This window comes from Drosophila gunungcola (genome assembly GCF_025200985.1).
Source record: "Drosophila gunungcola strain Sukarami chromosome 2R unlocalized genomic scaffold, Dgunungcola_SK_2 000004F, whole genome shotgun sequence".
NCBI lineage: Eukaryota > Metazoa > Arthropoda > Insecta > Diptera > Drosophilidae > Drosophila > Drosophila gunungcola.
The window spans coordinates 4,715,722-4,734,576 of record NW_026453167.1 but is presented as its reverse complement, the minus strand read 5'-3'; the positions used below and the strand labels follow the sequence as shown (position 1 = coordinate 4,734,576).

The following is an 18,855-nucleotide window of genomic DNA, read 5'->3' as shown; positions in this document are numbered from 1 at the left end:
AGTGCAAAGTGCGTATAAATAAATCAAAGTTTATTTAGTGGCAGACACTTTGTGATGAAACTGTGCGGGTGTGCGTATGCACTTTGATTTGTCGAGGCTCGAATATCCGCAAGCCAAACGCTACAAATGAGCTGCAATTCAAAGGACCTGTGCAATATGGCATACAAAGCTGAGGGGCTGATAGGAAATTTTATGAATGTGCAATCACACAGCTGGCAGCAGGCAGCAACCGACCGAGAGCAGGTGACAAACTGGGAAAAACAGAGGATAAAGGGAGGAAAACCAAGGGGAAAGCGAAGGAAAACCAAAGTAACCCCCAACTGGGAAAGCTAAAGAAATAAGCGGAGTGGGCGGAAAAGCGCTGCAGGGAAAAACAAGCAGCAACAAACACAATGCAACTTGCTAGCGGATATTAAAACTATTTTACAGCTGCTTTGTGGCAGTCAGCTTCCACTTTTCCTTGGCTTTTCACACCAGCCTTCACTGCATGCACTTGACTTTCCACCATGTGTGTGTGTGTGTGTGTGTGTTGGTCGGTATCTTCCTTACCCGGTACTCGTTAGCTGTACGGGTATATTGCTTTCCAGCGGATGTCTGCAACAGGCTGAGGAAGTCATTTTCGTGGCACATAAAGCGGAAGTTTCAAAACTGACGTATTTAAAAGGGGATCTTAAAATGTACATTTAAGATTCAATTTCTTAAAAGTCGAGTGTTAAGTTATGTATGCAGAAAAATGATATTAAGCAGCAGCACATAAGAAAATAGTAATAAAGTTGTCGTCTCAGCGTCTATTTAGATATAGGAATAGAAAATAAAAATGTATCAGTAATAAATGAAAACTCCAAGCAGAAGTTTTAAAACTACCTTTAATACTAGAGAGGAGTCACCCCCAAATTCAATACATCAATTTAATAAATTAAAATTTAGAGGATGGTGTCGATCTGCTATCCAAAATAGGTGGAATATAGTACTAAATTTTAAATTGACTAAAAACTAGAAGAGATTTTACAATAAATAAAAATTAATAGTGGTCTAACAAACTAGGATTTTCGAATTAACTTTACTCTTTACGAAAAATTAATTTATAAATCTTTAACACGCTTAAAAGAAAAACACCACAAAAGCTGTCATCACAAGTGCAATTTACGTAATGATTTACCACAACCCTGAAAAGAATAAGTGGTAGACTGAGTGAGTTATAACTTAAGATTAAGCCACCGTACTAGACTTCCACTTAAAGTTGGCAAATTTACGCTTCCTGTCTGGGTTCTTTGCTTTTGATTTTAATTTATGATCCGTGCAATTTGCCAGCTGCATTCAGGCGCATGCCCAGCGGCAATATTTTCACCTCACCCATTCAAAAGCTATTATTTTTGTTGGCTGCGGTGAGTGCGGTGCTTTTTCTCTGGACTCCAGCAAAAGCATTTATTTATTTAACATTTTTAGTCTATAGGACGGTGGCGATTCGTTTATTTCTGCTTCACTAGGTCCATATAGGATTATTTAGTTATTTAGTTGGAAGACTCCATCGCACTCACTTTGCCAATGGCAAAAGCGATGCTTGCTTTTATGTGTTGTTAACACGTGTTCAAATCATACAGCTTAACTCGCTTTGAATATTCTTTGTGGCTGGAAGCAGGGAGCAGGGCGCAGGGCGCCATTGTTATGCAATGTCTTGATAAATGGCTTTTCAGAGCCAACTCTGTGGCCATTTTCCCAGGGAGCGAGTCCAAAAGCGAACGCATGTAAGCCCTTTGTGAGTGTCTCAGGAACACTCGTCTTTAGCCCCCCGCCACGAGCAGTTTGCCGGAAAACTGCACTAAGGCAAAGCAAAGAGCAAAAGTGCCTGCATTCGAGACCCTAAATTGTTCCCTCACGTTCGCAATTCCCAGATGTCCGCATTTAAACGGTTTGGCTCCTGCAGTTTTCAGCTCGAGCCAAAGAAGTTTGCCAGTCCTTTTTACAAATTCAATTAAGGCACGGCTAAAGCATCACTACACAAATCCTTTTAGGTAGAAATATGCTAAAAAAAATTTCAAATGTGTTGGCAATCTTAAAATTATAGCTTCTGTTTTGAAATCATTTAATGAAGTACATTTTAGGGAAACTGTGTTTTCAAGGTGAAGCATCCGATTTCTTTCAACACATTAACCTAATTGGCTTCCTTGGCTAATAAATTGTTTGGGGATTACAAGGATGCCCTAAATTGTATCTGAACATTCTCATCTTTGGCACGACATCTTTTGCACGTTTACCTTTTTGGCTTTGGCAAAAGGTAAGGTAACTTTCAGATGAGTTAGCTTGTGGGAATGGGGATAAGGAAAGGGCTGCAAGCCCAAAACCTAATCCTTTGAAATGGTTTTTTAATGTGTGGAAAGGAACTGCCTCCACTTTTGTCCCTGAATTGGATTAAATATTTGTGGGTTGACATTTTCGGGCGGTAACCGAACTTTGCAGGCCTGCTGTCGTCGGGCTATTAACACCTTAGCTTATTGATAATTAAGCCTGCCTGCTAACTGATATAAGCCAATCCCGTATGCTCCTTTAGGGCAAACTTGATTTGTCAACTCGGTTAATTACTGGTTTCGAGACCTACTGCTAAGGCATTAATGGCATTAATTAACTGATGGCTTAAGGGCCTAGCCAATTCAGACACTCAACGTCTGTCGGATTGAGAAACATGGGACTGAAGTTGATGGCATTTTAGCAGCAGCAATGGGCTAATTACAGCTGATTAAATGGACTGGATGGAAATTGGTGGCATTCTTAAAGACTTAGTTAATAGCAAGTAATTTTTAATTTCTCTTAATTTGCAATGGTAAACCGCTGACTAAACCATGGCTTTGCCTTCACTAAATCTCAGCTTAAATACTCACATATTCCATTTACATGATTTCGCCTGTTCTACCAAAAATCTCCCCGACCTTTCCCTTTTTGGTTTGCTTTTCCCCTGACATCTCGGCGGTGGAAAAAATATGACAAACACAAAGTGCTCCCAACCATGAGCTGGGGAGAAAAAAAGCAGAATGTCATAAAAATACACACTTGTGCCATGTACCACACACATCCAGGCGAAAGTATATGTATAATCCTGGAGACGGGGCAGCAATAAGACAGGTTCCATAAGCCAGATGCTGGGATAATGGAGGCAAAAGACGCGTCAGAGCAGACAAAATAAAATCACATTTTCGCAGCCAAAGCATTTATGATCCATAATGCTCTTAACTAACGGCTCCGGCTTTTGTTTTCGCCCATCAAAAAATTACTACAAAAATAATAGGAGAATTTGCGGGCAATGCCATCAAGGTCACGTTATAGTTCACAAAAAAATATGTTTATTTGGGGTATTTCATCAAAAGATGATTATGACTAGCCCAATAATGTTGAATTTTTACTACATTTTTTTTGTGTTCGCAAGTCTTAATACAATTTAAGGCATTCTAAATATTAAATTACATTTTTAAGGATTAAAGCTAAGCTATTTGATCCACCAGAATGAAAAGACGGAGAAAAAAATCTATATTTAAATATATTTCAATTCCCGATTTTATCTCTAAATTATATTTTCAACATTTCTTTAACCGGCGATTTAATTGTATGTTTTGAGAACTAGCCTTAAAAGTATGGCACTTGGCTAAAAGCAGTTTAAATTTTTTAAATATAACCAGGCCTTAGACCGACATTCCAATGCGTATATGCGTACGGTGGTTTATTGAAGATGTCAAGCATTCCGTTCGGAATACTTGTCACAGGCCATTGTGGGCAAAATAAATAAAATAGCTCAAATGCAGCGTGTATATATGGAACAGTGTATGTATTTGATCAAATTGCAGTCACTTGTCCGCACGGATGTGTGGGTTTATTGTTGACACATTTTTAAGATGTACATTGAAATATGAATATCAAATATATGAATACCATGGCGAGGGGGGCACAGCATGGCACTAGAGAAAGTACAAAACACGTGTAAGTTGAGAGGGACTAGGGAAGAGTGGGTGATGTGATGATACGAGCACTGATGGGTGTGACACTTGAGAACAAAAAACCGCTTAAGTGGTTCAATGTCTATGGACCAAAGCCACCCACAGACACCAATCCACCCACGTTGACGTTGATTGTTGAGCGATAAGAGCGTTGCCCTAATGACACTTTGGCCCGGCACTCTTTACTTTACTTGGCCCGGCCCGGGGATGTCCTTCAGTTGATGTTCTCATAATCGGCTGAGTGGAGGGCATTAATGCCTCAGACCATCCCGACTACTGCGCACATATATTCATGGCACGGTTATCTTTAATTTGAAGCCCCTACACCGCTCACAATCGCATTAATCATTTAATTGTGACCGCAAATGCCCAACCATATTAACAATCAATTATATTTTTTTTCGGCTATCTGAATATGAGCATCATATGCCGTTGATATCATTTAATCCGTTTTTAACAAAAGTAAATCAGTGAAAGCTCTGCTATTGATTTAATATAGCATCCATGGAAAAAAGGATGCACATTTAAATGCATGTTTGATTAGGCTTGTACGCAAAAAGCTTGTTAAAATTAGTAGGTTTTAGTTTTTTTAAGCTCCGCAATTTATTCAAACTATGTCGCACAATTGTTCAAGTGTTATGGTCGCTAATTGTCCATTTTCCTAATGGTCCAATGGGCTTACAAAACACCAATTGGCAATGACAAAAAGTGTCGAAATCATTTTATGCCCCATTAAATGACCGATTACAAAAAGTCAAAAGAGTGGAAATATAACCAAAGCTGCTTTCGTCTGGAATAAATGAGCAAAAAATAAATAAAGTACTTTAATATGTATGTAACATTAAGATATGGAATAATTGGTAACTATCTGTAGCTTTTCACACAATAAACAATGCGAATTAGAAGTGCAGAGAACAACTAGGCAAATATTTCGTTTTTAATGACGTGCATTTTTGCTGTTTTTAATTAAATCACTAATTACGCGAAAATAGGTTGGCACTTATGAGCCCACCGCAGTGTTAATTTCGTTTAAAATAGTTGAAAATAATTAAATTGAACTTTATATTTCACGCGTCGACTGCAGAATAAATAAATATAAATATATACATATATCAAATAAATAATTGATGCAAAAATTTGCAATTTCATGTTGTTTTCCGCATCAAAGAACAAAAAACCACACGCATAGCGGGCATTTTATTATGTTTTGTGCAGCCTATATGTTTCAGTTAATGAAATTAGCATTAGGCAGATAATTATGTTGCCATGCGCTTCAATTGCCTTTGTTTCATTTTGTTTTTACTGCACAAACTGGGTTACCTATGATTGTTAATTCGACATTTCTCCCCAATAAATTCCATCAGTCAACGTTTTTCAGCCAATTACAAAGGGTTAACGGAATACCCCTTAGCAATTTAAAATTCAAGTATAGACTTTTGGTCAATTTAGCCACAATGTTCATCCGCGGAGATGTGCCACGCAATTCGGGAGGCAAGATTCCCCAAGTACCCAGTTCGATGACCTCGTATGTGGCTGCCGTGAAGCGTGGACCCTATACGATGACCAATCCGGTGTACCAAAGCCATAATCCCAATTTGGTGGGCTTGGATGGCCAGGTGGAGGAGCCGCGTCCCAAGCCCACCTTCAATGTGCAGAAACAGGCACTGGTGAACAACTATCGTCACCACCAGCGTCTCATTCCAGTGCCCACGTCGCGGAGGAACCTGCCCCACACCAGATCCCACATGGTGATGAACGAGCAGCGGGAGCTGTACCGCCAGCACCGCGATCGCATGAGCCACATCAAGGGCAAGGTGAACACCCATCTGCCGCCGCCCAAGGTCCAGATCGAGGGCAACGGCATGGAGCTGTCCTACATGGAGATGCTGACGGCCCTCTACAAGAAGAGCAATAATACGCTGCGTACTTTTACCAAATCCCCGGAAAGGTTGGCAGCTGGTCGGTGGCGCAATGCCAACTTGGCAAGGGAAAAGGAGCGCCGGCAGCTGGAAAAGAATGAGGTGTTCCACAAGGGTGGTGGTCTGTTCGATCCGCAGCTCGGCCAGTCGAAGCGCTACAAGCCGAAGTCCTCGGGCTCCTTCAGCTGCGAGATCCCGCTCCATGTGATCAATCGCTACGAGCGCCTGATGGACGCCCAGTGCGACGTGGGCATCCTGTGCAAGCTGCTGCGTCCGCAGATCTACCTGGACATCGCGGTGCCGGAGGCCCGCATCCAGGGCCGCCTGGCCATCCAGCTCTTCACCGAGGCCTGTCCGCAGGTGGTGCTGGAGTTCATGAGGATCTGCACCCAGAACCGCAAGCGATCCATCGTCTTCAGCCGGGCTCTGGCGCCCGTTTGGATGGAGGGCCGGCTATCCATGGATCCGCAACGGAACACCGAACCGACCAACATCGAGCACGACTTCGAGGTGCTCAACCATGGCGTGGATGCCGGCATCCTCTCCTTTCCCAGCCGATATGTCCGCGGGAATGCCCGCACGGCCGTGAACTTCACCATCAGCTTCAAGCCGCTGTCCATCCTGAACGGTAGGAGGATCGCCTTCGGCAAGGTGCGCAAGGGCATGCAGCTCCTGGAGCGGATCCAGGAGGCCATCGGACACCTGCCCATGAGCCACAACATGATCGAGTTGAAAGAATGTGGCGTGCTCGAATCAAGTTAAAAATTTCATTTAGAACTTAGCCATAACTGATTTGCAGTACAAAAAAACCAGCCCCTTTAAGGGAAAGCTTGAAATTTATAATATATTTATAAAAAAATGTACTTAAGACAAAGCTGATGCCTAAAATAAATGTAATACTTCAACAAAGAATTTAACAAAACAAATAACTTATTTGAAAAGCTAATTCTTTAGTCATCAAAATGGTTTGGTTTTGCATGCTTAAAGATTCATTATCCTTTTAAATATATTTAACAACTAAAATAACTTATTTAAATAGATTATTTTTAAACATCTTCATATTTGATTTTATTTATTGAAATAAATTTAAAATAATTTCAAATACATAATAAAAATCATTTATTCGAAATGTTTTTGCAAATACTTTTGAGATGATTATTATTAAACTTTCTTCAGTATTTTTAAGGTTTTTTTAATACTTTAGCATTTTAAAATTTTCTTTAATACCTTTAAGGCTTTTCTAATGCTTAAGCAACTTTAATTTAATCGAAAAGCATTTAAAAATAGTTTTGATATGAATGTTATTCTTATTCAGCATCATTATACCCTTGCAGAGGGTATTATAATTTCAGTCAGAAGTTTGCAACGCAGTGAAGGAGACGTTTCCGACCCTATAAAGTATATATATTCTTGATCAGCATCACTAGGAGAGTCGATCTAGCCATGTCCGTCTGTCCGTCTGTCCGTCTGTCCGTCCGTTTATATGCAAACTAGTCTCTCAGTTTTAAAGCTATCTGCATGAAACTTTCCCAAAAGTTGTCTTTCTATTGCAGGTAGTATATAAGTCGGAACGAGCCGGATCGGACGACTATAGCATATAGCTCCCATAGGAACAATCGGAAAAATAAATGAAAAAAAATTATAACTTTGCTGTTTTTAATTTTTTGTTTAGTTCTTCGACATATAGTAATGGTAAAATATTTCCGATTTACGGTTTAAATTTCATCAAAATCGGACGACTATAGCATATAGCTCCCATAGGAACAATCGGAAAAATAAATGAAAAAAAATTATAACTTTGCTGTTTTTAATTTTTTGTTTAGTTCTTCGAGATATAGTAATGGTTTAATATTTCAGAATTACGGTTTCAATTTCATCAAAATCGGACGACTATAGCATATAGCTCCCATAGGAACAATCGGAAAAATAAATGAAAAAAATTATAACTTTTCTGTTTTTTAATTTTTTGTTTAGTTCTTCGACATATAGCAATGTTTAATTATTTCAGAATTATGGTATAAATTTTATCAAAATCGGACGTCTATAGCATATAGCTCCCATAGAAATAATAAAAATATATAAAATAACTATCTAATAATTGAGCTGCAAATAATCATAGTTTCAATGTTTTTTTTAGCACATACTCAAGTAAATCATAATTTAAATGTTTTCAAAAGTATTTAATTAATGCAATAGCTGCAAGGGTATATGAACTTCGGCTTGCCGAAGTTTGCTTTCCTTTTTGTTTTATTTTGAATACAAATTGCTACAGATTTAATTATATTAAAATCTTTACCATTTTAAAATTTTCTTTATTAGCAACATTTATTTGATCAAAAAGCCTTTGCAAATACTTGTAAAAGGAGCACTCTTGTCACATAGATTTATATATCAGTTTCAAATTTGTATCAGTCGAAGCAACTCACACGGTTTATTATAGTTTACAAAAAATTCTGTAAGTTTTTGTTCCTATTGTTTTTCCGCACAATTAACCAGTTTGGTATTAGAGAATACCCCATATGACAATGGTTGGTGACGGACTAAATAGCCCACGGCTGCAGGGGGGAGAGGCGCATTCGGAGGAGCAAAGATCCGTATTTCCGGACAAGTACTTAATGCGAAATACCCGGATCCTTAACATCAAATCGACCCAAATCAGCGAGGTGCCCATTGAGGTCTTTGAGGCAGCTCGCCAGGAGCTGGTGAACATTGTGAGCCTGGAGAACAACCTGCTGCGCGAAGTTCCTAAGGATCTTCACATGCTGAGCGAGCTGCTCACCCAGTTGATCCTGACCCAGAACGAGATCTGCTTCATACCCCCCAATATCTCTCAGTTCTCGAAGCTGGTTGTCCTCAATCTCTCCGGCAATTTGCTGTGCGACTTGCCCATGGAGTTGGGCGGACTCAAGTTGCTCAAGGAGCTGGACATCTCCCACAATCGCTTTCAGCATCTGCCACGCTCCATCTACGAGCTGGAGAGCCTGGTGTCCTTGCTGGCCAACGACAACCAAATCAAAAGCATGGATGCCGGTCCCCAGGGATTGGGCGCCCTGCCGCAGCTGCTCAACCTCAATCTGAGTAACAATGACATCCGGATAGTGCCGCCAGTCCTGGGAAATATGCAGAAGCTCCAGAAGCTGGAGCTGTGGGGCAACCCATTCCGCCAGCCGCGTCATCAGATCCTAAGCATGGGTACTCAGTCGATGCTGAGCTACTTGCGAACCCGCATTCCCATCTAAATCAGACATTGGCTATTGTGTATGAATAAAATTGTAATGTAAAGTATCCCATCTAAATCAGATATTGGTCATAATATATGAATCAAGTTGTAAAGCATTTTGTAAAATAAAGCGACGAATGTATATAGTTATCTTAAAAAAAAAGAAACAAATTTTAGTTTTAACTAGTAACACAACATTTTTATCAAACCTTTTACTTTTGAAAATGTTTCAACCCTGTTTTGTACTTTTACGGGTTTTCTTTGTAGTTGTAAAATGGCTTAAAATTGTAATGTTGCAAACTCCTTCTAAATTTTGGTAATGTTCTAAAAATTAATAAGACATTCACATACAGAAAATAAAGGTAAATTAATTTATTTTGTAATCAATTTTCAATGTTGCGTGTTTTGCAAAAGCAAAAACAAGTCTTCCATGACCGCGAATTTAAAAAAAAAAGAAACTTTAATATTGGGAAATTGCGTTTTTTAGGTGATCCTAATTTGCTAAATTCATAACTGAACCATAGGGCTAAACCTAAAATTACTTGTGTTTTAATTGTATATCCATTCAATTGAATTTTAACTTTAATTTTGGTGTTATAACATTAACCAGCTTTTGTGTTTATATTTTGTCAAATACAAGATGGCTATGATAAATACACCACTTTCCCAGAAGGTGTTATTTATAAACTAGCAAAATGTCGAAAACTTCTGGGCAATCGACCACAGAAAATCTGCGTAAAACTGTGAAAGCCGCACCAGCCGTAAAAAAGGCGGCTCCGTGAGTTCCAAATTATTTTTTACCATTTAGCAACCATAAACATTTCACTGGTAATTTCTGGTCCTCCACAGTCGCATTAGATCATACGATGGGGATGCCTTCGTCGACCTCTTCGCCCATCGCGGAGGTCGTGACATTATAATTCTGGACAACCAGGGAGTGCCCCTTCGATCCACCTCCAGTCCGAGGCGCACTTTTCAATATGTCTCGAATCTGAAGCCACTTCTTTTTATGGCCCGCAATGTGGTCAGGGATCTGGATCCCTCGAACGATATAACATTCATGCGAATTCGCTCCAATATCGGCGAAATACACATGACCTTAGGCGCAGAGTTTATTTTGATTGTCGTCCAAAAGTTCAGAAAGTTTAAACGAAATTCAACATAAATTAAATCTCAACTGATGAGCGGAGTTAATTAAGCTATGTGTATCGTTCCAGTAGAAATAAAATTGCATGCAATTGAGGCAAATGAGTCGCGGTTGAAATTGGTTTCCATGGGACATTTTGGGAAAGCCCAGCGACAGCAAACTAATCCGTTTATGCAGCGCTTGAACATCCGAAAAATGCATCACAGCGGCAATTAGTACGGCGTACGGATATTCATGCCGTTGGGTTGTCAGTTGTTTTTCGGAGCCCCTCTGAATGAAACGACCTCTCAATTGGACCCGCCACACTCATTAATCTTCGCTGGTCTTTGGTCTTCGGGTTTTGGTTTTTGGTTCTTTGGCAGGCACTTTGCAGCTTCATTTGAACTCAATTCCGCTGGCTGTCAGTACGGCAAAAATATTCAACCACACACACACTTTGAACAGCATGAGCTGATTACGGAAAAAATTAAAAGATAATGGCAATTAAATTTCGCACGTCTCACAACGTGCCTTTTGGTAGTGGATTGGTGGTTCTTGTTTCTGTTTCTGTTTCCATTATCCATTTGTTTCGACACTGCAAAAATAATTTGAGAACATTTTATATTTGTTTTTTTTTTTTTTAATTACAAATTTCTCTAATAATATTGCACTCAGCTTTTGCTATTTATTAATTTTTTTTTGACATTCCAAACCTGGTTCATATTCCTATTTATGTAGCCAATTTATAGAATTTTGTAAAAGTGCGAAAATCAAGTTCTGTTTTCCCTCGGGGCAGGAAATGGCAAAGTCACACAATGACTATTTGCCATTGTGCCTATTGTTCGGCAGAAATTTCGGCATTGTTTTAGTTTCAAATTGCGCGTATTGATTCAACCTGTTGTTGGCACAAAAACAGCGGCATTTGCCCAGTGGCAATTGCCTTACGTATGTATTTTGTCGCCTGTTAAGCTCCCGGGATACATGTGTTCCGTTGTTTGTGCTGCTGTGTATTTGGTTGTTTCGTTATCCAATTTGGTGCAAATATTTACGGTTTGCCTGTCACTAAATTCCAAATCCGCTAAACGCAAATGTGATCTTAACAATAACGAAACAGCAAATACGGTTGGCTTTTGTAAATATGCTCCATGCAGGATGGATAATGCCATCAGATTGCTGGTCATGGATTGCATTCATCATTTTGCCAAAGGAGTTCAAGGAGTCGATTGAGCAATCCCTGGACGTGATTAAGTGACCAGAGTGCTGAGCATTCGACACATGTTGACATTTAATTTGTTCGATTCGATTCGATCCGATCCGAGCTGAATGCAGCATACGGAATTTCGTTGACTTTCAATGAATATTCGAGAGTTATTAATAATGTAAGAGGCGAGAATTTACATGGTAGCTCCACTTCAGTGGAGTTTGAGCGACTGCCGTTTTAATTACCGGCCTTATTTAAAGAGTTCTGCGTTTTAAGTCATGCAAAATATGCCGTCAATCGAGAATTCACGCAAATTCCCCTAGGCCTTTCGTGTAAATATTTCGACGTCTGGCGCGCGATGAATCGTGAAATTGCGTGTAAGCGAACATAATTTCGAAAGGTTAAGGGCTATTTGGCCAGACGATACCACTTGAATATTATCAGAATTTACTTTTGCAGACGCAAACAACCAGTTTAAACCAACAAAACCAAATGTCCATAAAAGCAAAAGTCCATCGAAACCTAACGTTCACATACGGCAGTTTATTTGTTGGCCAGCCAAAGCCGATTAAAAACTGTATTTAATAATGGTGTGTACACAAAGTCAGACCTTTTGTAAAAATTGAAAAAAGCTAAATCAACAATGGCCATATAAACAACCCACACATAATTGCCTGTTATAGTTCCATAATACTTTGCTTAAGCCTTAGACACATGAATATTCCAGCTGGTTGAATAAACGATCTGTTAAGTGAACTCCAACAGGGATTTTACCCCATCTCTTTGTTTCCATATTTCCATGTTCTTTTTGGCCAACATATTCCCATGACTAATGGTCCTCCCTTTTGCCGCATTTGCGGACATTCATCTTGCCAGCCAATCCAACATGTGCTGCCCTTAATTAGTGCCATTTAAGCCCTTTTCGGGATTAACAATGGTGTCGAATGCTGCAAATGAGCGAGCATTTATGGTCCAGCTCATCACTCAGATTTCGCCATTTAATATACCAAATATACATATATCTGACACTGATTGGCTTAGCTCTTCCAATTTGTCCGGCAGAAAATCAAATCAATCAGTTAGCGTTATAAAGTGCCATATGCAGTATTTATTAAATGCATAATTTACAACGACGGTGCCGATAGCAATTTAAAAATAATTTATACTGACAGCCTGAAAATTATAACGCCGAATGTTGGTTGTTGCTGGTAAAAACTACTTCCATTGTTTGTTGGTGGCCTTCTCCTTTGTTTTACCGAACAAAAGACCACTGGCTTACAGGCATTTTTCATTTTAATTACTTTCCAATTAAGCCTCGATTTAAAGCATTCCTTGAGTCCTTGGTAAGTGAGTGAGCGGATATAACCAATCAAATCCAGCGACGACATTAGGAAAGAGATCTGAAGTGCAGCTTGCAAACTGCACATTTAATTAATGAAAACACTTGGTGAATATGTTGGGCATTAATATCTCACGGCTCAAAAGCCAAGAAATCGGCAAAGGGGAAAATTACTTCCGATTCAGGCCTTAATTAACATTAACTTTCAGTTGTCGGCGCAATAATCCGCACTGACTGGCAAAGGCAAAGACAGTAAAATTTTGCAAACAAAATCGCCAAAGGGGGTATGCTTTAATTGCATGTCGTGGCTTAAAGAGAAACATCACCACCGTCCAAAAGGATTTTTCCCCATTTTATCCACCATTTCCACCTGGTCGCGACGCCAAAGGCTGGCAAAAGTAAACCGGCACAGGAAACTCTGCTTATTTCGTACTTGAAAACTAACATGAGCCGAATCCCCGGGAGCAAAAGATAACTTTGTACTCAGTGTTGTCGTTGCGGTTGACGATTTTCCTAGCCTACCTCTCTGCATTTTCAGCAAAACCTGACAGCGCAGTGGAAAATGTTGAATAATTACGTTAGAAACAAAGTTTTAAGCAGCATTGTTAGTTCAAGTTACTAGCTGCGTTATTTGGGAACTATTTCTCGAAAAAAATATATTGTAAACTTGTACATATATTGCTTAAGTAAGTTCGAGCAAAAAGATTTAAGAATGATTTCATTAAAATAAACTTGTACTTACAAAATTTGTCTAAACAGTAAAAAAAATAAGAAATTGTCAAGGAATTATTTTTCACAATACATACATTAAAGATTTTGTTTTATGATTTTTAACAACGCATTTTTCTTGAAACGACATTTTTAAGATTGTTGACATCATCGATTAAAGTAAAAAATTTGTGTTAATTTGTATTATATCGAATTTTCTATACAATGACATAACATATTTTTAGTTGGTTGCAAATTGTACGTTTTGCATTAAAAATACATTTATTTTTTACCACAAAAACGACACTTTTTACAAGGCCATTTTATTCATTTTTGATATTTTTAAAAAATGGCAATGGTGAATACCTTTAACTTTAATAACCTTTTTATAATTTTTTATGTTTGAGCCTTTCATACGGCCGAAGGCAGCACGTAACTCAGTTATATTTAAGAATTTTTTTATTTAAAAAAAAAACTGTAAAATATTGCTAAATATATACCGTATACACTTGTACATACTTTTTTTTAACTCCCGAAAATAGCCTCATGTTTCATGGGTTACACTGGTATAGCCCCTTAAATAAATATAAATATAAATACGTTAATCGTCCCTATACTCCTTAAAGTTAATATTTTCATTTAAATATACAACAAACTATTGCAAATGGTGTTGAGCTTACTGAATCACAAATCCAGACAAACTTAAATTTCTCAATAAAATAAATATAAACTCAAATAGCAGCTTTTCAAGGTTTTTGCCACCTTATCATTAACACAAAAAGTCTAAGTTCCTTCTTGAAGCGCACAAATGTTTCTGCTAATTTCTTTGGACTGTGGCACATGCATTGCAATTTCTTGGCAAGTTCTGGGGATGGGGGAGTAGGTGGAAAGGGGTCCACTGGCTGCTCCTTTCATTTCTGTGGGGCAAATACTTCATAACAAGTTTGATGCAACTTTTAAAACATTTACGCCATTTTCACGTGTACGTGACCACGCATGGCAAACGCAAAAGTTACCAGGGAATACCAAAAAACACACAGCCAAAACACACACTCACACACATTCAGTGTGTGTTTTCCAAGGGGATTCGCTTTATGGCCGCGGGGAGCTCTTTAATTGCAGCCAAGCGGGTGATTATTTTGGGAAGTTTTTTAGCTTTTAAGGCATCGCCAAAACGCTTTGCGAGTGCGAGTAAAAATTACAAATGCCTTGCACGTATTTATTAAATTCCGTTTGCACCGTTTTGGCTTTCAAACTTTTGTATCCGCCCTAAATACGTGAATGACCTCGCCTTTTTTTGTTATTTCCTTTGTACAGAAGCCTCTTTGCATGCCAATCAAATCTGTATCAAAACATGCCTGCAGAAATATTTCAGTGTTTATTATTGGGCTCATGGCTCATCACTGAATCAATAATTTAATATACTACTGATTTTTGCATGCATCAGCCATCAGTTTTTGGGCACGAAACGCCATTAAAAAGAGCTAATGTGATTTAATTCGTTTGCATGGAAACGCACCAGAAAGGAAGTGCTTGCAACCAGTTTCAATTTGCATATTATCTGATACAAAAGGTTATGAAACAGACAATCAAATTTAAATATATTCATAATTCATATTTAAATGTCTTCATATATGTATGCAAACCACCTATTAAATAATAACAGTATAATTTAATATTTGTAAAGAGCTTTTTAAATAGCTCATGTTCAGCTCGGCAACATCTTGGCTTGATTCCAAGAAAAACTTATTGTTTAAAAGTAAACACAGCTTGGCATAACAGAGTGACATACGCACAATGTTTGCCTCTATGAAATTCATTTCATAATTAATTTGCTTTTTCTCGTGTTGAGTACAACTCGTATACGACATGTTGGCGGCAGCTGAAACTCAACTGTTATATGACATCTGCCGATATTAATTATCGCATTTCCAGGTGTCTGGCCTCAATCAATGGAAAATTATTTAAGCAAAACCATTTGACAATGTCGAGTAATTTTGATAATCTGTCGCCTCAACTAGTCAATTTAGGCCAGCTTTTCGGCTGAGCACACAAATTCCCAGCCAAAATCCACACTTGGCCCCACACAATCTCGCTTAAGCACTTGCCATGTTCCCAGACTGATGGGCGTGGCAGGGGGGGCGTGGCAATCAGTCAGAACGGGTGGCTGCTGGAGCATTTTGTCAAACGAAATCAGCTTCGACCCATGTGCCAAGTGAGTGGCCTCAAAGAAAGTTTTATACATAAGCCAACAGAAAAATGGGATACTCTCCCAGCAAATTTGCATGTGAAATGCAGCTGACACACACACATTTGTGGTATGTCAGCATTGGCTTAAGATCACAGTTGCTGTTGCTGTTGCTGATGCTGATGCTGGTAAAACTTTGCCAGTTCCGCAGTGTAAATGTGCATGAAATGCATCGCCGTCAGGCTGGTTTTAAATTTTTTTTCTTTCAGTCTGGCGTTACGGTTTCGTGCATTAACACGCACGCACAGAGGGCCAAAAACAGAGACAAACGCACACACACAAGTCCTTTGGGAGGACAAAACGCACAGTGAATGTGGAAGTGGTGTTCCCTACGCCCTAACCCTTACCCCGACCCACTTCCGTTCCCCCCCCTTCCGCATCCAGCGTCCTTTCTGCTCGATGGAGCTCTGCTGTTCTGCTCCTGTCGCATTGTTTTTTATGCCCAGCAATTTCGGTGTGTCCCTTTTTCGGGGCTGCAGCACTAGTGCCCTTTTTTGTGGGTGAATACACTGCTTTTAAACCGTCCTAAATAAAAATATTATTAATCCAATTTTCTCTTTTAAAAGTTAAATAATAAATCCCAAGTGTTAAAATATTTTTTTGGTTTATCAATCACTCATGAAATACACTTGTGTTTTTAATTATTTATTTAAAAAATAATAAATAAATAAATAAAAATTATCTTTAAGAAATTTACAAATAAATATTTAAAATCTACAATATATTTTATTCATCAATCGCGCATTATATACACTTTATTATCTACTATTGCTTTTCTGGAAAAATTAATATTTGTAGCTCGCAAAACGACCCTTTCTTTTTTAAAGTTCACAACAATTGTTGTATTAACTCAAACACGTTTTCCTTGAGATTAAAAGTTGCACATAAACTAGTTTTCTCTTGACACCAGGCTTAATGTTAAAACAAAGAACAGGATTTTTGTATTTCTAATGACTTTAAGAGCTAGGATTATACATTTAATACACCAAGGAATTGGAATAGTCCAATAATAAGTTTAAATCTTAATGAATAAACAATCAAAACCACACAGCTCTGATTACTATACAGGCTGCCTTTAATTAGCAAGCCAATGAACTGTGTCATAAACATGACTGCATATTTCTCTATTACTTAAGACTTACAAAATTTTTATTCCAGTGCAGTGGATAACCTGGTCCCCAGTTTGCCGTGAAACGTTTGCGCATTTCTTAGCCATTTGGCTGGGCAAAAAGCGGTTGGACGGGAGTGCGTTGCGAGTTGTTATTTTCATCCTGGCCAAATCCAGTGCCAAGTAACAGCAATAACTTTGGCTGCGGATTAGGATGCTGCGGATGCACAATGGGCGCTGATTGGGGGCGACATCAGTTGTTGTTGCAGTTGCAGTTGCAATTGCTGTTGCTGTTGCTGTTGCAGCTGCAGCTGCAAATCTGCGGTGGCGCCAAATGATATGCAATAGTTCGCCACTAATGGCAGTTACTTGAGTGTAAATTCAAAAGCGGATTGCGGCTCTCTAATCCGGCAGCTAAATTATTTATTCTGCATTTGTCTTTGGCAGTGTCATCGAAATGGGATCACGGAGCTGCGGTCACAGCATCCTGATGACTATTTCAACCGTGCATCCCGCCGAATGACCCTAAAATTTGGCATGGAAATTTCGTTTATTTTAATGGCATTGCCCCATGACCGAACGAGCTGTGTTTCCAGCTACCAGTCACCAGTCACCATTTACCAGTTACCATTTTACCCATTGGATCTGCCATTTATTGCCATTTTCGTTGTGCATTTTAAAACAATTACGCGGTCTCGCATTTGCGTCTGCCGTCGTTATCCTTTTTTCGCCAGGACCTTCGCCCTCTGCTCTGCTTTGTCTGCCTTCTCTGGGTTTCTGGATGTGCAGTTGCAACTCTTCGATTACGCCAGACTTAACAATGCGAGGAATTAAGCGAATTTCCTCTTTTCATTACTTGGAAATTGAAATTGGTTTTTTAACCGAAGCGAACACACACACACATGATGAGTGGAAACCTGAATCCCGAAGCGGTTACGGCGGATACCACTCACTAACCAGATCCTAATTGATTCAGCCCAAGTTGAGGATTTATTGCCGCCAGCACAACGTTTTGTTAATGAAAAACCTGAAGCTCAACTGAGACACATTAGCGTACTAAATCCTGACATTGGGGCCATTTGGCCATTGGGTGAGCTGTAATGTTTTGCCGCTCGGTTCAGTTCGGTTATATATCATGCGGTGATTTGTGGACTTAGCATAAAACCGAGCGGCCCGGCGACATCCCGACTCTCTGGCGACTTTGGACGCTTCACGATAAATCAAGGCCCAGATCAGCGATGGTTGCCTGGGGATATACCATGGTGCATATACATATATAGAACACTGTATGCGTGGCAAAACTTAATAAGAGATGCGACAACAAACAAATGATACAGCTACAGATACAGATACGGACAGACGGCGACAGCGGAAAAATGGAAAGCGGAAAACTCTTTAAAGCCACTGCCTCGCTGCACAAGACATTTTTCACGGCGCTCTTAGATTCGCCAAAGAGAGATATCAACGTGACTCTGACGGGAGTATTTTGATTTATAGCGAACAATGTCGCGTAGACTGTAGACCCAAGTCATCCAAGCCATCCAAGCCATCCAATTATCCTGTTAACTTTCATTATGTCACTGTGATATTTTCGGGGCGGCAATGGCGGCAACCGGATGTGCCGCCATATTGGGCCATTGTTCCGCCATTGTCTTTTGATGCAAAGCAACAGCACTCCGGCGGAGTGACAACACTGCGGTTTCGTCGACGGCCGAACTCATCCTCATCCTCAACCTCATCCTCATCCAGTCGCCTTAGCTATTCCCTGGCTGATAAATCGTCAGCGCGGCTTCCCTTTCACAAGCTCCGACTTCATTATGGCGTAACAAATCGCCGACATTTTGCATTCGTCGCAGGGGAAACGGAAATGGCAACGGAAGGCATCTCCGAAAGAAACTGCGCGCTGGGCTTTGTGGCCGGACGACCTAATGGCCACAGGGCGTATAGGCAATTTCACCTAATTTATACACATGGCTTGCACACAGTGCATAATATGACTAGTT

At 39.5% G+C, this 18,855-nt stretch overlaps 4 protein-coding genes across 4 annotated transcripts in view; all 4 read left to right on the top strand.

Annotated features, from left to right (window-relative positions):
- LOC128254365 (5-hydroxytryptamine receptor 1A) overlaps positions 1-18,855 on the top strand; it is a 41,416-nt gene that overhangs the window by 14,150 nt on the left and 8,411 nt on the right.
- Positions 5,321-6,743, top strand: LOC128254368 (uncharacterized). The gene has a single exon (XM_052983436.1). The coding sequence runs from the start codon at positions 5,438-5,440 to the stop codon at positions 6,662-6,664; it is 1,227 nt and encodes a 408-aa protein (XP_052839396.1). The 5' UTR covers positions 5,321-5,437; the 3' UTR covers positions 6,665-6,743.
- On the top strand, positions 8,237-9,271 carry LOC128254375 (leucine-rich repeat-containing protein 40). Its single transcript, XM_052983442.1, has 2 exons — positions 8,237-8,357; positions 8,410-9,271. The coding sequence occupies exon 2, from the start codon at positions 8,422-8,424 to the stop codon at positions 9,139-9,141; it is 720 nt and encodes a 239-aa protein (XP_052839402.1). The 5' UTR covers positions 8,237-8,357; positions 8,410-8,421; the 3' UTR covers positions 9,142-9,271.
- LOC128254377 (dynein light chain roadblock-type 1) lies at positions 9,750-10,362 on the top strand. The gene is made up of 2 exons (XM_052983445.1): positions 9,750-9,900; positions 9,972-10,362. The coding sequence occupies exons 1-2, from the start codon at positions 9,818-9,820 to the stop codon at positions 10,285-10,287; spliced, it is 399 nt and encodes a 132-aa protein (XP_052839405.1). The 5' UTR covers positions 9,750-9,817; the 3' UTR covers positions 10,288-10,362.